Genomic DNA, 18,776 nt, shown 5'->3' with positions numbered 1-18,776 from the left:
TGAGAAATAAATTGCTCTAATGAAAATCACCAGTATTTTTTGGCTAGAGAACAATTTTCTGGAAAATGAAACGAGGTTGCTCTCATTGCTGAATGGAAAGATTTGTGTCCCACTCCCAGCGCTCCACTGGAGAGATGGTCTGTTTCATTTTCCGTGACTGTTTGGAGCAATGACTGACCTACTGTAGGTACCGGAGACATGGGAGAAGAATCTAAGACTACATTATCTGCTCAAGTCCGTGGAGATTTTAAATTGCTCACCTTTAGAATGGTGTCATTTTGAGTAGGTTTCCATAGGGAAATGGAAAGTATATTCACATACGACAACATTTAGGAGGCCAAAGGGCTGTCCCTCATATGGTTGTGAGCATTCTGGCCTCAGTCCAACACATTTTTAAAGTCCATGCTTACTTTTAAGCATGTTGGGGTCTGCATAACTCGCGTGTTTAATATACAAGCTTAAATGCTGTGCAGGATTTGAACTCAAGCAGGATAGTGCTGGCAGTTTCCAAAGAGGGAGAATCATGGCGTGTTGATGTGTAAAATGGCATGTGTCATAACAGGCACGGAGGAGCGTCTGGTGTGGTACATGTGGTGCTTTGTAGGATGTGCTGATACGCAGTGAGGTGGGTATTTGGGCAGTGAAGTGGCAGAACGGGAAGAAGGAAGGCTTGGCTGATAAGGGCTACATCCACGCATCACGTGTGAGAATTTAGTGGAGCGATTTTCGTGGCTGTTTGCTTCCAGATTACAGGTTATGTATGATCTTGTTTAAAAGGCTGGATTCAGCACAGGTCTCTATCTTCCAGCACTGTCCTCTGCATACGTCAGGCTCAGCCTAAGGCAATGTAGTTAGCTTAGAATAGTGGTAAACTAGCACTAGCCCAAAATCTCATAAATCCAACCTAAATTCAAGCAGAACATAGGAAAAGCTGATGTGCTATCTGCATTTTCAAAGAGGGAAGAAATTTGTGTGTGAATACATGAATATGGACGTAGGAGGCAAATTTTAAGGATTTAGTCTGTGGCTATTACGTGTTTATGTTTGCATTATAAAAGTGTTTGTGTGAACAATAAGGGTGTTTGGGTATAAGGTGTGTTTGCTTGTATGTTTTGTTCAGTTGTTGGCAAATTTAAGAAGATAAACAGATCAGTGAGCTCTGAAACTCACACAGAGTGGTTTCCCACGAGTTTGTACCCACGTTCGTCGTGAGCCCCTAAGGAAGAGTTTCCTGATGTTGGAGCATTAATAAGATCTCTCTCATGCAGGTTCCCCGGTACCTAACAAAATATGAGTCCCTGCAGCTGCTTTTCTTGCAGTCGAGGCTGCAATCTCTCTCCTCTTTCCCCAGCAGTATCCTTTAGATGGGCAGGAACTCTTTAAAACTCACCTCTCTCACTTGTCGAATTCGGTGACAATTTTGGGTGACAGGTTCAAAAGTTTTTGGGGACTGGAGAGAGAGGGGCAAAGAGACCACAGGCAGCATGATTGCATAAGCATGGTTCCCACAGGAAAAAAGTCTCCCACAGGAAAAAAATTTCCCACAGGAAAAAATTCCTGCATAAAATTCTTCTCTTGAAAAGGCCATTTTTCAGGTCTAAAAGGTTGTCATGTGAAAAATATTGACCAGTTTCAGTAAACCCTTCTTTTGAGTGTGTCACTAAGGCCCCTTGTTCACAGCAAAGGTTATAAACCCTCCAGTCTCAGTCGTGTCAGAGAAAAAAGCAGTTGCAGCTTTATGCCCTCTTAATTGTCTGTACATGCAAAAACATTTGTCGATCATATTTGTGTGCCTGGTGATGAAATATCCCATTTTTAGCTCTGCAGCAGAAAAAGGGGAGGCTTTTTTGGTGCTTCTCTTACTGCGACTGTGTGGCCAAACCAGGGATTTATGATTTCAGGAGAGACAGTAGCTAGCGCTCTTGGATTTTTCTTTTTTTCTTTCTTTTTTTTTTAATTGTTTTCCTTTGAAATTCCAGAGTTAGTGTTTTGTCTGCTTTCTCCCTGACCCTCTTCGGAGGCAGGCGTGTGTTTTTTCACCAGAAAAACTGGAAACAAAGAATCGTTGTCTTTAAGCTGTAGCAGGCAGGAAACCCAACTCACAAGGGATCACCCTGAGCCAGCGCTGTCCCAGAGTAGACTCCAGTTCTCTGAATTCAACCTGACAGCTTGTCTGGAGCACTTTCTAAGTAACCATTATCCTTCCTTTTCTCCCAGCAAAAGAGCTATTATTTTTTTGCCTAGGGTGCACTGCAAGCAATGTTATTGCACATGTGTGGGGGGGTTACACTTTTGCTGGGGTGCAGTCCCTCCTGTGAAAAGCTCTTGGAAGCGCTTTGGCCGTTTCCTAAGACAAGAGTAAAATTTGTTTCCTGATAATGAGTTAAATGGGCAAATGCTGTAAAAATGCTAGCTGCAATGTCTGCGCATGTGTGTCTTCTCTTCCCTTTTCTCTTATGTGTGTATTGCTGCGTCTAGCTTTTTTTCTCTGGGAATACGTGTTTCTTTTTCTTTACTTCTGCATTTGTGTATTTTTCAATAAGTGCAAATGCCAAGCACGTTAACTAATTTTACCCCTCTGTGTGCTGGGGGGTAAAATATGCACAGTGCTGTTTGCATATTGGTGCACACTCGTATCTGTGTTTTGGATGAATGTGTATATACGTGCGCGAAGGGTGCTCAGAAACGCGCCTTTCAGAATATGCAGTTGTGTGTCGGCGTTTTTGCTCAGTAGCATGCCTGTCTGCATGTGGCTGCTCGTGTCTGCAGCCCTGCGTAGCTCAGGAACATGTATGTTGACTGGAAAGTGACTGCTTTTCAAAGCTGGCTCTGGGAGGGATTCTTAGGACACATACTTCAGTCTTCATGCACTGTGCATTGGGACTTCTGCTGCTGATATTAAAAAAAGCAACAACAACAAAAAAAATTCTCATTACTTCCTCCTTTTCTTCATAATGTGTCTTTGTAAGCGTTGCACAGGGTAACTCAGACGTGAATCAGGAAGTTCCACCGCTGCATGGCTCTGGGATGTTTTTCTAGCCACACTCGCGCAACTGGGGGCTGTCGCCTATGGCTCAAAGCAAACAGGGAGTGACTCCAAATTTTGGAGGCCAGAGCCCTCCTCTGAGTGGGGGAGCAGAGCTCCAGGCTCCAGAGCTGCGGTGTGTAGGAGCTCCTTCGTGTCACCCTGCCAGGCTAAGTCTAATGAGGGAGAGGTATCGTGGATCTCAAGCTGGAATGACCTGCTTTGGAAGGGACCAGGACCACCCTAAGCACGCGGGTGTCTGTGGAAGCTGAATGAGTCCCCTTTGAAAATCCTGAATCCTAGTTCTTTGCATGCTTGATGTTAAGCTCCAGATCCTGTCTGATGCTAGATGTTAAAATCCAGATCCTGTCTGACACTAGAAATAAGTGGGCTGCAGCCACGGTACTTTAATTCAACACTGGATCTAGAATAGGAGTTACATTGGAAATGTTTGATTGCTCTGATCTGTATTTCCGTAAGGATAGCAATGCATAAACCGGGCTCTCGGCTACTTTCAGAGATTTCCCAAGTTAAACCTGTTCACGTCCATGCTCTGCAACAGATTTCTTACGTAAATCCAGCAGTCAGTCCCTTCTCACTTGGTTTGAGTTGACTTCAAGTCAAAAACCAATGTTGTTCCAAGCCTGGACTTTGCTCTTTGTGTCAGATCCTCATCTGTAAAAGAGGTTAATAACAATGTAGAGATGTTTGACAAGTTGTTTTTTTTTTTAATTGTGAAATAATCAAATAGTCTGACAATGCAGAGTAGAAGTTATTTTGAAATTATTTTGCACTCAGCTAGTTGCTTCCTCTTAGTGGAGAGACTTAGAATTACTTAATTCCACATATAATCCCTGTACTGGTGATTCTTTAGCGCAAGGAGCAGGACATTGTGGTCTTGAAGCAGAAACGAATGAGTTTGGTGCTTGAAGGCGCTGGAAAGTCTTACGTAATCATGAGACCAGTCATAGTAATACTGGCTGTGAATGACATACAGCATGACATATGGCATTCATGCTAAGCAATTGATTTAATTAGCAGAAATAGTACACTGAAAAGTAATTCATTGCAAAACAAATGATACTGTGGGTGAGATTTCGAGGTCTCAGTGTACGCTGTTAGGGCACCCATGTAACTCATACCTGGGTGTATGCCATAGGGCTAAATGTTAAGGGAAGCCAATTGCTGATTTTCATGAACCACCTCTTGTAGACATTTGAAAAGGCTGGAGGACTCCTCATACTCTGCTCTGCTTTCTAGTCCTGTTCCACCATCTCTGCCACACACTGTCAAACCTCCTGCAGACAAATGATAGTATCCAGAGCCTCCACAGCTTTGTGCTAAGAAAAACTGTGTCTAAGCAAATCTCCTGCTGCTGACGTTGTAAGGTTTTGCACTGTATGTATGGAGCATTTAGTACATATACTTGGAGCCAGAGTGGGCCCGGGAAGAACCTTAGAGACTCTACAACCTTTATGTTTGCTGCCATCATTTAAAACAATGCGTCTAATGTTTCTAGGAGGAGTTGGAGGTGTTTTTGGCTTCCTTGCCCCTCCAGAAACCCACAGTCTAGGTTTCTTCTCTCCAACTGGCTTTAAACACAACCCCACCTCTTCAATGCGATCTCCAGGAGGTTAAATGACAGGAGTGTGAGGGCTGGACGCTCAGCAGCTTGGCAGGCCTTGCTTACATGTTTGGTTTGCAGCAGTAGTGTTTTTTGTTCCCATGCGCCTACGTTGGGACTTTTCCAAGATACCAGAATAGTGCCAGTCCTAGCCACCACACACAAGCTCACTTCGGGAGGAAAAGCGGTGAGGTCCTATGCCCTCCGTTCTCTCTCTCCCTATAAAGTAGTTGCCACAAAATAGACCCCAAGTGACCACTTAGATTAATCACAAGTCTGGGTCCCCTAGGACACCTGGTTCTGCTTTCCCCATTTAGAGAAGCTAATTTAAATTCCAGCCACCAAGCCAGGATCCTTTCTTCCTACTGAAGCAGAAGGACTCATTGCAAAAACCAGACTGTGTTCTGCATGGAGAATCCCGTGGATCCCATAGCCTGCTTCAAATTTGCAGCCTTCTCCTTCCCCTGATTTGCTTAATTGAAATCTGTAAGGCCAAGTCCTGTCTGGAAATATAGTGCCTGTTCTCCCTAACCAAATATGACAGGGTATTCTGGAGCAGTTCCTTCTGTATTTCAGGTTTGGGGGTTTTTCTGTCACGCAAACTGGGGTCATTTGACCTTTTTTTGTAAAGCACCCCAAGCTGCTGTGGTAAGGAATCCAACAGAAGATGGCTAAATGACTACAGTCACTGCTGTTGTTATTACTCAGCTGACTCAGCAAGTCAGACTCGGTCAGAGGCTGCCAGTGTGCTTCAAAGGGAAATGGAGGCAGTGTTAGTAAGTGGTCAGACAATTCACTGAGACTTGGGAAACTTACCTTTATTTTCTTCCTGGCTCTGCCCCCATGACTTAGGACAAGCCACTTTCCATCCTTTGGCTTCCTAATCTCCTTGGAGGTATCAGCTCCGTTAGGCAGAGATTGGTGGGCTCTTTCTATTGCTTAGCACCTACCATGCTGGGGAATCTAGACACCCCAGTGAGTTTGCTGCACGTGTTTTTCCCCAGGCATCTTCTACAAAAGTTAACCCAGGCATGACACTGCCCACGGATCTGACAGAGGGAGCTGATGTTCAGACCAGTGACTCTGCACCTTGACAGTGAGACCCAGCAGTTCATAAAGCAGACAGTGCCCAGCTGGAAAAGAGCTGCCACTGCTGCCAGTGATGCCATGAATACGATAAATACGCCATGCTATTCATTCCCAGCCTTCCTTGCAATTAAGGGCTGTATGCCAGCATAGACGGCATTTCAAATAAGATTCCCCTATAGTGCCTATAAAGCATTTAGTCCATAAATGACCCAGCCCCACTGTATCCATGCTAGAACAAAAAGGCCTGAAAAATGGGGATAATACTGGCCCAATGCCCATTGTTCTCCTGGAAAGCCTTATCAAGGCTGGTAGCACAAAATAGTGCCTGAATCTGGTTTGACTGAAAAAGCTTCTACGGAGAGAGCAGCATGAAGGGGCTGTCAGCACTCACCGAGCAGCTCAGGAAGCACAGGGACTGTGAGCCTATTGTTCAGTGGAAATCCCCCCCCGCCTTGCTTCTCCCCTTCGTCCCCAGCTTTCAGATTTATAAAACACCATTTTTTAAAAAAATTTTTAAGAACATTTTAAAGCTTATCAGAGAGGGTTTGCTCTCTAATACATCATATCTTAAACACAGATTCCCTAATGGCTTGTTCATTGGACTGCATTCAAGCTGAAAGGACTGCTAGGCATCTGGGATGGTCTTCACTGTGGTGTGGAAATCTGCTTGGGGATTTTAAGCCTGGTTTCCTAGGGAAATGAGTCTGTGCGTGTCTGTCCATCTGCCCCTAGCCCACAGCAATATTTGAGCCTATTAGTCTGTTTAGACTAAATATGATCCAGAGGTATGGGGAACAGGAGCAAAGTAGCACTCAAGCTGTGCGATGAGGGGGGGCAGGTCTGTGAAGGTGGACTGGTGATTCAGTGGAGCCTGCCTTATCTTCCCGGCTGCAGTGCCATACCTCCTACACTTACACAGCACAACGTGCAGCCGTTCTCCTCCTCCATGTCCCATGATCTCAACCAGGGGATCCCTGGGACACACTCCTCAGTTTCTTCCCCACATCAAGTCCTTCCTTTGTTGCACCAGACGGTCTGACAAGAAGAAACTGCAGAGGTTTGGATAATTTAGCTCATCTCTTGAACTTTACAGGACAGCCAACCTAATGCCCAGTCCTGATCTTGCTAATTTTGCCATATTCTAAGCCTTTTCTCAGCCTTCTGCATAGCCTAATCAGGCTGTTTCACTACTGTGTTATTTCTGATTTACATCTAATTCCAGAGGAATCAATAGATTTTGAAGGGGGAGTTGCACAGCAGAGGAAGAGAACTTCCAAATGGCACAGAGGGTGGAGAGGTAGGAGCCGAGGGAGATTTGGGGTGAGAAAGTATAGGCCAAGGTTAGCAAGGGTCCAGAGACCAATGCTACGCAGTCTGTTCCACACAGCCTGATTTCTGGGAAAGCCACTTCATCTGGAAAAGGCAGCTAAAGCCTGAGGAAAGTGCATTTATACATGTAAATAAATAAAATTATATTTAACCTTCTTCCCAGGCGCGCTGTGAGTGTGAATGTTTGCAAAGCTGTGAGATCCTTAGTTGAAAGGTGCTGTGAAAGTGCAAAGCATTATTAATATCCTTTACCTTACTCATAATAGAGTATGCATTCATTCTGGGGAATTTCTGGACATAAACCAGACAGCTGCAGAATGACATTTCTTGAAAGCATCTATGATTTATTTTCTGCTCTTTAATTCCATTTTGTATTGAACACACATTTGTCATAGGACTGTTGTCCCACTGGGCCTTTTAAGTCTAAAACAGACTTGGGGACCTGATCCATAGCTGGTATAAATTTGCCCCTAACTTCACTGTAGCTATTTGCTGATTTACACCAGAAGAAGACCTCAGTCCAAGTCTTTTAATTGAATTTCCATAGCGTGGCAAGTTTTGGTGTAAAATCCAAGTGGTTTTAATGACAGATAAGACTCTCCCTGTAACTAACCGTCTGGCGGGAGTTCTGTAGGATCTCTTTGAGCCACTGGGCGTCAGGTTCTGGGAACAATATTGTTTTTGCAGAAACTCGAGTCTCTGGATAGGTTCCCTGGCTCTGCCTTTTCCATTTTGTTTTAAACACGTTCAGCTTTAGAGTCTGGGCCTGGAAGCCAGGAGGACTGGTGTGGTTCTTTCACGTTGCACGGATTTTTGTGAAAACAAAACAAAAATAGCTTAGTGGATTTGGACCTCTTTTTTTTGAGAGGGAGAGAAAGAGTTGGAAACTTGCACTAGCTGAGTGAACACGTTGTTTCAATAGCAACGCCTGTATTGTTAACTACCACATTTAACCCTTCTTACCATTGCAAAGTCAGGCTCAGAGCTAAGTCCCATCCTAACAACATAAGCGCGGCTGTCCCTACATACGCCCACACTTCACTCCATAACCCATACTATATAGGGAAAACTGAGGCAAAGGGACTCATCTGAGCTACGCTAAATCTGGATTAAACCTGGGCGGAGTCACATGCACACCATCCTTCCAAGCTGATGTTTTACATCCTAAAGCCTACGCTACAAGGAAACGCATTCAGAGACGTTTTGAACGATAATTTTGACCAGGCTTAGCCAAACTTATCTGGAGAACCAAGCCTTGATCCTGTAAAGTCCAAGCAGCCATAGCAATACACACCTGGTCAGCACATCTGATTGTAATAGTGTCGCTTACTGGTTAAAAAAAACCCTCAGGAGATGCATGTTACACTCTTTCTGTGAGCAAAGCAGGCTCCTCCTCTGTGACAAAGTTTCTCCATCTGGAGGAGGAGGAGGAGGAGGAGGGTGATCATCTATCCAGATGATGGCCTACTTGTTTACTCGAAACATGCTGATGCGTCTGAATCAACCAACCCATTTGTAGCAGTTGATTCACATCGGTCAATTATCTGACCCAAAAGAATCCAAGAAAATTGGAAATTTTCAATGAGTTCTGCTACTTTTTGCAAAGGAACTTTTTCCCCAATTTGAAAAGAATTTTTCTGTTGGAAAATTGCTACCTTTCTTTTTAATAGGATCACCATTTAAGTGACATACGTAAAATTACATAATGGCAAAACTGTTTCTGACTGAGCTAACCAAAACGTACACTAGCATCTTGATCGGTGGAAATTTCTGAGGTTTTGCCTTTCTCTCTCAATGCAGAACTCTTATGGTTTTTTCAAAATATTTCCCAAAACATTGCTCTAATAGCTCTAGTTGTAATACTTCTGAGGGATATCCCGGGGGAGAAATGAAAATCAGAGACTGGCTGCAAAGAGGACATGGGAAAAGCCAGTGGTTGCTTCAGACCTCCTCTCTGCTCTCCTGATTTCAGTCACTGATAGAGCAGCAGCCCAAGCTCCGGGTGCACTCAGATGAAATTAGGATTTGCACGACGGGTTTCCAGCAAGGAAAATGCCACCCGTGCAAATAGCATCTCATTTACAACAATGACAACTGCTGAGGACTGAGCTCGGGGATAAAGTTCCCTGGTGGCACCAGGCTGCAAGCCAGTTTCCAGCCCTGCTGCTCCTTGTCCAGCCATGGGAGCAGGGACAGGGCTCCCTTCTGGGGACAGCATGGCTGGGGCTGCCGCCTCCCTCCTTCAGAGATGTCCCATCGCACTCTTTGTACCAGGCTGAAGCCATAGCGGTTTGTTTTTCAGTCTGATCTATTTGCAGTGGGGTTTGTGGTTTCTCGTAAAAAGGGAAAAAACAAATAAGTAAAATAAAAATAAAAACAGGCAGATTATATGAGCTCTATTTTCCCCCATTCCCCTCTCTCCCCTCCTCCTCTTTCTCTCCCGCTCTTCCCCTCCCCTTCCCTCTCCCATCCCTTCTCTGTTTTCCTTTTCATGCCAATAACTAGAAGGCTGTAATTTCAAAGCTGCAGCGGCTTTCCCAGCTCCGGGAGGAATGTGCAAGTGCCTGGGATGTTTCCACAGGGAGCTGCGCAGCCCCGCTGCGCTGTGCAGCCCAACGGGGCACGAGCCATTGCTCGCTCCTTTCCAGTGGCATGGTCAGAGAGGCATTTTGAATTTCACTTGAGAGGATGCTTTTTCCCCTTTTCCCCCTCCTTAAAAGAGCTTCCTTATTGTGCGTCTCAAGTCCTTGGCCTTCCTGGGTTTTAAAGTCGCCATTTATTTTCTGTGAAATAACAAAAGGGTTCATCTCATCCTCCTTTTCTGCCCGTGGTCTTCTGTCACCTTGGGATAAGAGAAAGGGGGTCTCCTTTTGGATGGGATGGGTCGCACTCTAAACTCCATTGAGTGCAATGACTATACTTCATGACCAGAATGCATTAAGCTCGGGCATTGCCCAAACAGCTAGTCCCAAGCGCTGTATTTACACCCTGTTGCCTTTGTGAGAGGGCCAAAGAGCATAGGAGATATGGGAGAGGAAGAATAACAGATCTGCATAATACCAAGCCAGCTGGGACCAAGATATAAAGCTAGATTCTTGCAAGTTTTTTCTGGGAAGAGTTTATTTCAACCCCTCTGTGCCTGTTGTCTTTTGTCATTAGATCCCTCCTATGATGCAGTCAGGAGAACAGGATGGGGCAGTAATATGAATTCTGGCCTCACCAAAAGTAAGTTGTCCCAATGGGAATCACAAATTCTGCAATGGAGGATCAAAATGAGACTGTGGGAGAAGATGGGCATGGCTAGCTTGTGTTACGAGCATTAGAAGGGTGGAATATTTGGGGATAGTCAGTAAGATAAGAGCTAGAATTATGTTACGAAAAGAAATAGAAATGGACACAAATATTTTTATTATTGAATCGTATATTGGAGATGACAGCACAAACCTCTCATACTTTCAGGATTTGTTCTAGGGGCCAGGAGCAGATCCTCCGTACAAACACAGACTCCATGTTAGCCGCCTGCCTGTAGTCCGGTGTAATTATTTAGGGACAGATTCTGAGAGTTTCTTACTAAGTTTCAGAAAGTAAGATTCTACACAAAATCTAACAGGCAGATAGGGCCCCTACTGCATGAGCCCTACTCACGCAACTCTTCTTGTTTCTTATGGGTTTTATAGTGTCCTTGAATTCACAGTACACTCGGGGTTACCTCTCGTTAGAAATATCAGTTCCCTGTCCCTAAAGACTATATTCTAGCTAACAGAACCAGCTGACACCGAGCCACACTCTCCCCTGCTTCCACTGCTGGGGCATATCCCCGTGCAGCAGTGCAAGATGGGCACGTTTGACTCTCAACAAGATACTACCGGGGGCAAATAAATGTGGCAGAACCTGTCTGTCAGATTATATTTCCTTTGCTTTGCAGCTTTCTGAGCTATGCGCACTCTAAATGTGAAGACTATTCTTTGAGTTACAGTTTTCTGTTATGCGAAATGATATGAAGAGGAGGAACAGATGTTAATGTTGAAGTGGTTTATAGAAATGGCTGTGATATTTTCAACAAAATGTTTGATTTGATAAACCCAAAAGTTTTTGCATAAAAAGGTTGCTTTAAAAAAGAATTTGCATTTCCAAGAAATATTGATAAAAGTTCCAACATGGAAGCAGGTCACAATTTACACCTTAAAAAACCCCCAATTTTCTGTTCACAACATGGATGTAAACTAGAATGGAAGTTAAGTTGCAATAAAAGACAGAAAATTAATAAAGTATCCACATAATATTTTTTCTTGCCTCATCTGCATATTTTCATTTTACAGTGAAATTTTTAATTTCTAGTGAAATCTCTTAATTTTATAGTGCAATTTCAGAAATATTGGCTCTTAGGATTAGAAAACTTTTCCCATCCCAGTCACTATTATTCCTGTTCAATGTATCTTGTACTTGCCTTGTTCTCTGTTCATTCCTCCTTTCCTGTTCTAGTACATATAAGATCCTTCTCTGTCTTTACAGGCCCTCCTGTTGCAGGGACACAAAATGTGAATAAGACAACAGAACAGCAACGGCCCCAGCCAGGTAACTGTTGATTTTGTCCCCGCTGCATTTGCTAAGTAATTAGATTTGTACTAGATTGGGTGAATAAATGTGTCAAGCAGCACCAACCGTGGGCACAGGGCAAGCAGGCAGAGCCTTACAGGGAAGTCTCAGAATAATGAGTCAACTGTGACCGAGCAGTGACAGCAATTGTTCCAAACCGTTTCTATTTTACTGCATTGTCCTTCCCCATTCAAAAGAAACATCCTTGTTTCAGCTAAGTCACGTGCAGTGCCTAGCATCAGTTGCATCTCCTTTGAAGCATCATGTCATGCCGTGTAATAGGTCGTGAAGCAGTTAGGGGCACGGAGCTGTTTATGCTGCAGCGGTGGAGCATCTGCTCGTTACCTCTTCACCTCTGCTGCAGTGATGTTCAGTGGAAGTATCTCCAAACAGAATCAACAGGGCTTCCCCTGCGTCAAAGAAAACCAAATAAGAAAAGCAAACCCTGTTGGGCAGCAAGCAGTAGTGTTTCCTGCTAGTTTCCCAAGGGGCCTTTGAAAAGCTAAATACCACCTTCTCTGCTTTGCACAGCTGCTTTCGATCCCCTTTTTTTGTAGAGGGTTGGTTCTTTTGGCATCGATTCAATGCACGAGCAAATGCTATAGATCCAAATCACCAAAACCAGAGAGAAGCAAAGGAGAAGTGTAGAGATTAGGGCTGAGGAGGCCCCACAAAAAGGGAAGGAATTCATTCCTAATAAATGCATTGTGGGGTTTTCAAGAAACACTCAGCCTCATTGGAGCCAGTGACAAAACTCCTGTTACTCTCATTTGTCTAATGCTCTGTTTGCTTCAGTAAGGGAGAGTTGGGTGAACATTTCATTGACCTCAGAGGGAAGCAAGCTCAACTGCTAACAAGTGAATTTGAAAATCTTATCTGCTGTCCAGCTCTTTTTACTAGGAGAAATGTATTTGCTCCTGATTTGTTACTGTTCTACTATCCCACACTTCTTTTTTTCACATTTCATGTTTTCTAGTTGACGCGTAAGTGCAGGGTATGTCCAAAGAGATTACAGACTTTGAAAGCAGGCAACTCTGAAACCAATGCCAGAAACACTGTGCCATTTTGGATTCCATAAATAATTGGTGGTTGTTTGCTAAAAAAGAAATAAGGAACACATCAGGCCTGTTCCAGGCCCTAGGAGAAGAGGCAGTAAGAGTAAAGAAAGAAAATGAAAATTTGAAGTGGTTTCTAGAACAAACAATAATGAACTGTTGTTTCTTTTTGATGAAACATTTTTTAAAATAGCTTTTGTTGGGTGGTTTTTTTTTTTAGATCCCTATCAAATCCTGGGGCCCACTAGTAGCCGTCTTGCCAATCCAGGTGAGTTCATCTTTAAATTTCAGACCACCATTACCAAAGGGATTAGCTTTCCTTCTGATCTACTGCTCTAGTCCATACTGGATGAGTAGCTGTTGTCCTCTACCATTGGGGTAGGCTATGAGAGGCATTGACCGTAGTAGCTGTGCTCTCACAACTGCTTTTGCAAAAATCCTTACAGAAAAGTGAGGAAGGTGGTGCAACATTATCTTTGTCAGGACAAAATCACCATCCTGAATGTTCTCACCCAAAACCAGCATTCCCTAAGAAGAGTTTTATAGGGGACTTAAATGCTGGTCTCTCAGATTTGCAGGACAGGTTAGTTCTTCACTGTCTGCTATGGATTAGCTGAATGGAAGGCACAAAACATCTCTGAAAATCACTGCATAATAATTATCCCTAGCATGTCATCTGCAGAAAACAATCCCTGACTTTGGGGAATAAGACCTTGCTTGAACTAAATAAACTTGTATACATTGAATGCTTGTAAGGAAACAGCCTCATAAGGCTCTTTACTATTAGTATAACCACACCGAATAAAACTAGGAGTCATCTAGTCTGGGGAAGAAATAATCTTATGTAACTCAGATCACCAACCGGAAAGAAAACTGTAGGTATCCAACAACATCCATGGTAAACAGTAGGCAGTTGAGAGTTGAAATATACTGCGTTAAGTATTAGTGAAAAATTTTGCAGAGCAGTATGCTCGGCAAAAAGTCTGTTTATGAATAGCCTGAAGATTTTAAGGCCAAAGGCGACCATTATGAAATCTAATCTGACCTCAGACTCATGAACAGAACAAAGGGTTGACTAACTTGTTTGCTGGGAACAGTTTATCCATTCCTACGTATGACTTTCTAAGGCTTGAAGGAGCAGTTCCCAGTAAAGATCAAGATAGTCCTTCTGTTTCCTGCCTTTGTCTTTGCTTTTAAGCAGGAAACACAATGTCATTTCCTTTCCTCTTTGGCTTGCTTCTCGCAGGGAGCGGGCAGATCCAACTGTGGCAGTTCCTCCTCGAGTTGCTGTCGGACAGTTCCAACGCCAGCTGTATCACGTGGGAAGGGACCAATGGGGAATTCAAGATGACGGACCCTGATGAAGTGGCACGGCGCTGGGGAGAACGCAAAAGCAAGCCCAACATGAATTATGACAAGCTGAGCCGAGCCCTCCGATACTACTATGATAAGAACATTATGACCAAAGTGCATGGCAAAAGGTATGCCTACAAATTTGACTTTCATGGCATTGCCCAGGCTCTTCAGCCTCATCCCACTGAATCGTCAATGTACAAGTATCCATCAGATCTCTCCTACATGCCATCTTACCATGCCCATCAGCAGAAGGTGAACTTTGTACCCCCGCACCCTTCTTCTATGCCTGTCACATCATCCAGTTTCTTTGGAGCAGCCTCACCTTATTGGACCTCCCCTGCAGGAAGCATTTATCCAAACCCCAATGTTCCTCGCCATCCCAACGCCCATGTGTCACCACACTTGGGCAGCTATTACTAGATGCTTTTATCTTCAAGTGGCCTTTACCAGTCTGGTTGGACTTTTTCTTTACTTCTGGGATTTTTATGTTTTTTGGGGGGACCCTTAACGGATAATTGTGGCCTTTCTGGGGAAGAATTAAAACTGGATATTGGTTATTCCTGGATCAAACCTTTTACTTTTGTAACTTTGCCTCTTGTGTCTTGAATCGAGAGATGGATGCTTCTTTGGGCCAGTACTCTGCATTTTCTTTGGTTTTTAACGCTTATGTCCTCTGTAGGAATTGACTATGAAGATTGTTCACCATTACCTGGAATGATTATTAGCTTTTTGATGAGAGAAGTTTTTAAGGATTCAAAGGCTTTTGACAAGACATAGATCCAACTGTGGGTCGTAGGAAAAGATGACTGCATGGGTTTTTTTCTTGCTGTGGAGAGGGTAGGCAATTTGACCATTAAGTGGAGGATGTTGGGCTGCAGGGGACCGCAACTGGAATCTTAGCTTTAAGGCAGATGAGGATTTTCACCCAACTGGAAATTATATATATATTCATATATATATATGTACATGTATATTTTAAGAAGTAAAGGGCATTGAAGGAACTTTTCTAGAGTGTACAACTTCATTAGACTGTGTATTAACTCCAGAAACATCAGAAACCAGAACAAAAAGTAACCTAATGTCAAGCACAGACATTCCTTGAAAGCAAAAGTGAAGTAAAATAAATGACAGCAGGCCCCTGAGCTCTGCCAGAGTCTTAGGGATCGCTAAATGCTACCGATTCGCGAACGCTGTGCGTTTGTCAGACCGTCATCCAAAGGGTCAACAAATCAGAAGGCAAATTACTGTATAAATTATGCAGAGTTATTTTTCCCTATATCTCACAGTTTTAAAAGAAAGATTAAATAAAACGAGTTGACCTCGGTCACAAATGCAGGTTTGTTTTTTACTGTCAGCTCAGTTGTTTGTGGGTTGTTTTTATTTTCTTAATGTAATTTGTACATCTTTTCAATCTGTACATTTGGGCTGTAGCTTTGTACTTTTTGCTAAAGAAAATAAAAAATGAGACATGAGTAATGTATCTGTTGGAGATAGCCTTGGTCCTGCAATTGGATCCATAATTGACCCCCAAAGTAGCCAGAAACCTTCCAGATTTCCCTGGGTTTGTCTAGAGTAGAGTTTTTTCTTGTATTAGCCTGTCATAGTTGTCTGCAAATTAACTCCACTTAGCTAACATGTTTGCATTGAAGCTGATTGAAAACATGCACCAGCATTTTAAAGCAACTATTTAAATATTTTGTGATTATTTTTCACCAAAACCGTGAACTTTGGAAAGAGCTTAACCACTTCATAGAGAAAATTATCAAATGCTTCTCATAACATCTTTTCAAAAACTTTCGCTAGGGGTTTTCATTTAAATTTTAAACATTCAAAAATTCTCAGCCATCTCTAATTTTGCACATGTTAATTTGATGATCCACAAATGGTGGTTTGGTGCCATAAACAGAAGGGTAAACCACAAGCATTTGTGTTTTAGAACAGATGTCTATGGGGGGGTGAGACTTACATGTACAACCTATTAGCTAACTTGTATTAACTGCCAACCAATTAACAGCATCACAAATATCTAGTCTAGACATAACCTCTGGGAGTCTGTGTGGGTGCAAGATTTGGTCCATGTGCATCCGATTGCAGGATGGGAGCCTGAAACCAGAACATTATAGTCTGCTTATAACTTTAAACAGAAGCACTGATGCCATTATTTAACAAAATGGAAAAATAAGATCAAGCTAATCAGTTTAGGTCTTAGTGCTTTCAGGATGTTTATAAGTAACATTACTGCAATAATCGCAAAATTTAAGTATGAAGAAATTACCCATGGAAATGGGGCTTTTTGCTACTATATATATGCAATGTACTTTTTGGATATTAAAATATATATAATTTTGCAAGTAATCTTGGTGTTTTTTAAAAAATGTATGGTGTTACAATGAAACTGTTGTATGAAGAGTATGAGTAAAAAATGTGACAAAATAAATTGTGGTGTTCTTTTCTAAGGCATCATATTGTCCCACTCTCTCCCTCCCCTCTCATACCTGCAGATAAAGCATGAACTTTGCCTCTAAATTAAATTTAGCTAAAAAGGAAAACAAAGCAGCTCCTTAGTAGTGGCAATCGTAATCCTTATCGCTATAAAACAATATTGACCTCTTTTTCCAGAAAATTTGTGTCTCTGGAGCCGGTGTTTATCAGACCTAATTTAGTTATTGAAGTGTCTAAATTGGAAACCTGGGCTCCATCTTTTGTCCATGGGCGAGAGAGAGAGAGAGAAAGTGGTAGAGTAGCCAAAGCTCGAGGAGGTGAAGTGTCTCGCACGAGGACGGTGGCAGAGCTGGGGCAGACCCTTGCCCGGCGCCCCGTGACGGGGTCACAGCACCGTGCCGAGTGCCAGGACACGCAGCCTCCCTGCGAGAGCCGTAACCGACCTACTAGACATCTCCGTCTGTTTGCTCTTTAGGGTACTCGAGAAGTCATTGACAGAATGTATATGTGCAATGCTGTATGTATTACCAGCCTGCCTGTCTGCTCACGTTTCTCACCTATCCCCAAACCCCAGGGAAAGCCAGTGCTCCAAAGCATTCCTGAGAAGGAGTAAGAGGCTGCAAAAACAAGCACTGCCAAGGAATCTTCTGATTGTGTATAAAGGTCAGGCAAAGGCACTTCCTGTATTTTTGCAGACACACGGTGGTCCTGAGAGATAGCTTGATCTTTCTGCCGATTTGATAAACCCTTAGAAATACATAACTGCACAAGTACACCGTTTCCTTCCTCCAGACACAACCTTTTGTTGCTAAGTTTCTAGTACAATAGCTTTCACCAGCTTGATTAGCAAGCTTGGGCTCTGAAAACGAGCGATGTTAGTGTGTTCAACCACCACAGAGCTGTTCCCTTTGTGTATTCAGCCATAGTTGCTCAATTTAGTCATAAGGGTGAGTGTTTTATTGCTTATCTTCTATTGTTCTTCACTTTAGCGCAATCCAGATTCATTCTGGCTATGCAGCATCAATAGAAATATCAAGTATTTTCTTTTAAGACAGTGTGCCTGCCCAGCTGCCAGTAATAGGAAAATCTGAAGACAGGGATTGCACAAAAACATCTAAAGGCAGAATCTGAAGGCTATCAGAGTGCAAAGATGTCTTTGATAGCAAAATTTGGCCAGCAGGATCCTTGGTGAAAAAAAGGCTTTTGAAAACAACCAACAATGTAAGAAGCATCTGTTTCTGGCTCTCCAACTTGCAACATCTTAAAGGAGCCCAGACTGAGATGGAAGGTGATCAGCAGCATCCACAGCTCAGGTCCTTTCAGCCTCTTTTCATCCTTCTCTTCAGGGTACTTGCTGATATTAATCTTTGCTAGTATTTGCTAATATTTAGCTTCAGAGAGAGTTTGCCGCCCGCTGCAGGCTGCATTCCCATGGAGTAAAGAGATCTTGGAGTAAAGAGATCTCACACCAGTGTGCCAGACAGCCTCAGACTGGTGCGGCACTCCCCAGGCACCTTTTAGCATTTTCACCAGATCTTAATAGTTTACATTCCTCAGGTAAAGCACAAGAAATAACACAGAGAGCGGAGTACCCCATTTGTACCCCCCGATATAAGCCTGACTTTGCCATGTTGGAAGCTCTAGGGGTGATAACAGGGGGATCGCCTGTCCCAACCTAAGTTTCTGGGACACACCGAGAGAAAATAAACAAGGAATTTGACAGTACTAATGCTACTTTTTGCTTTTCCCAGGAGGACAAGGCAGATGGAATTCAAGTATTTCAAGCTTAAATCAGAAAGTTTACCAAACAGATGGTTGGGATCAGATGGTTGTGAGCTGTGAGTCAACAGGGATAGCAGAAAATCTTCTCTGCATTGAAGTTCAGAATTCAAAGCTCACCAGGAAACCCCGCTCCCATTGAAATCAGTGGTAATTTAGCTATTAATTTCTAGTGATTTAGTATTCACCCAGTATTTCTGCTCTACTCCCCAAGTTCAAACACTGAATGGCATCTAGCTTAAATATGCCAAACTAGAATTAGCTTTAGATTTCACCTTCTATAAATAGATTGTTTATTAAGTAGAATCAGTGATGGCTTTACAGTCTCTGAGCCTCCAGCTCCTTTAGCTGGGGTCGTTGTGACAGTTTGTTTCTGTCTGAGATGTACCTGCCTCAGTGTCTGCATATCAGAGAAAGGGAGAACAAGGAGGTATTCTTACTGCTTAATTACAGACATCAAGCTTAGAACCTGCTTTCAACT

At 43.1% G+C, this 18,776-nt stretch overlaps 1 protein-coding gene across 3 annotated transcripts in view; it reads left to right on the top strand.

Moving 5' to 3' along the window:
- The window catches only part of FLI1 (Fli-1 proto-oncogene, ETS transcription factor), a 77,767-nt gene extending 61,272 nt beyond the window's left edge, over positions 1–16,495 (top strand). For 2 of the 3 annotated variants that reach the window (XM_075521268.1, XM_075521266.1), the window contains exons 6-8: positions 11,580–11,642; positions 12,939–12,986; positions 13,965–16,495. In XM_075521268.1, the coding sequence (XP_075377383.1) occupies positions 11,580–11,642; positions 12,939–12,986; positions 13,965–14,494 (641 nt within the window). In that variant the 3' untranslated portion in view covers positions 14,495–16,495. The remainder of the gene's footprint in view (positions 1–11,579; positions 11,643–12,938; positions 12,987–13,964) is intronic. The other variant, XM_075521267.1, reaches the window with a different exon arrangement.
- Positions 16,496–18,776: the final 2,281 nt, after the last annotated feature.

Source organism: Mycteria americana, chromosome 19 (genome assembly GCF_035582795.1).
Source record: "Mycteria americana isolate JAX WOST 10 ecotype Jacksonville Zoo and Gardens chromosome 19, USCA_MyAme_1.0, whole genome shotgun sequence".
NCBI lineage: Eukaryota > Metazoa > Chordata > Aves > Ciconiiformes > Ciconiidae > Mycteria > Mycteria americana.
Note: the sequence above shows the minus strand (reverse complement) of the source record. Positions and strands in the feature narration are given on the sequence as shown.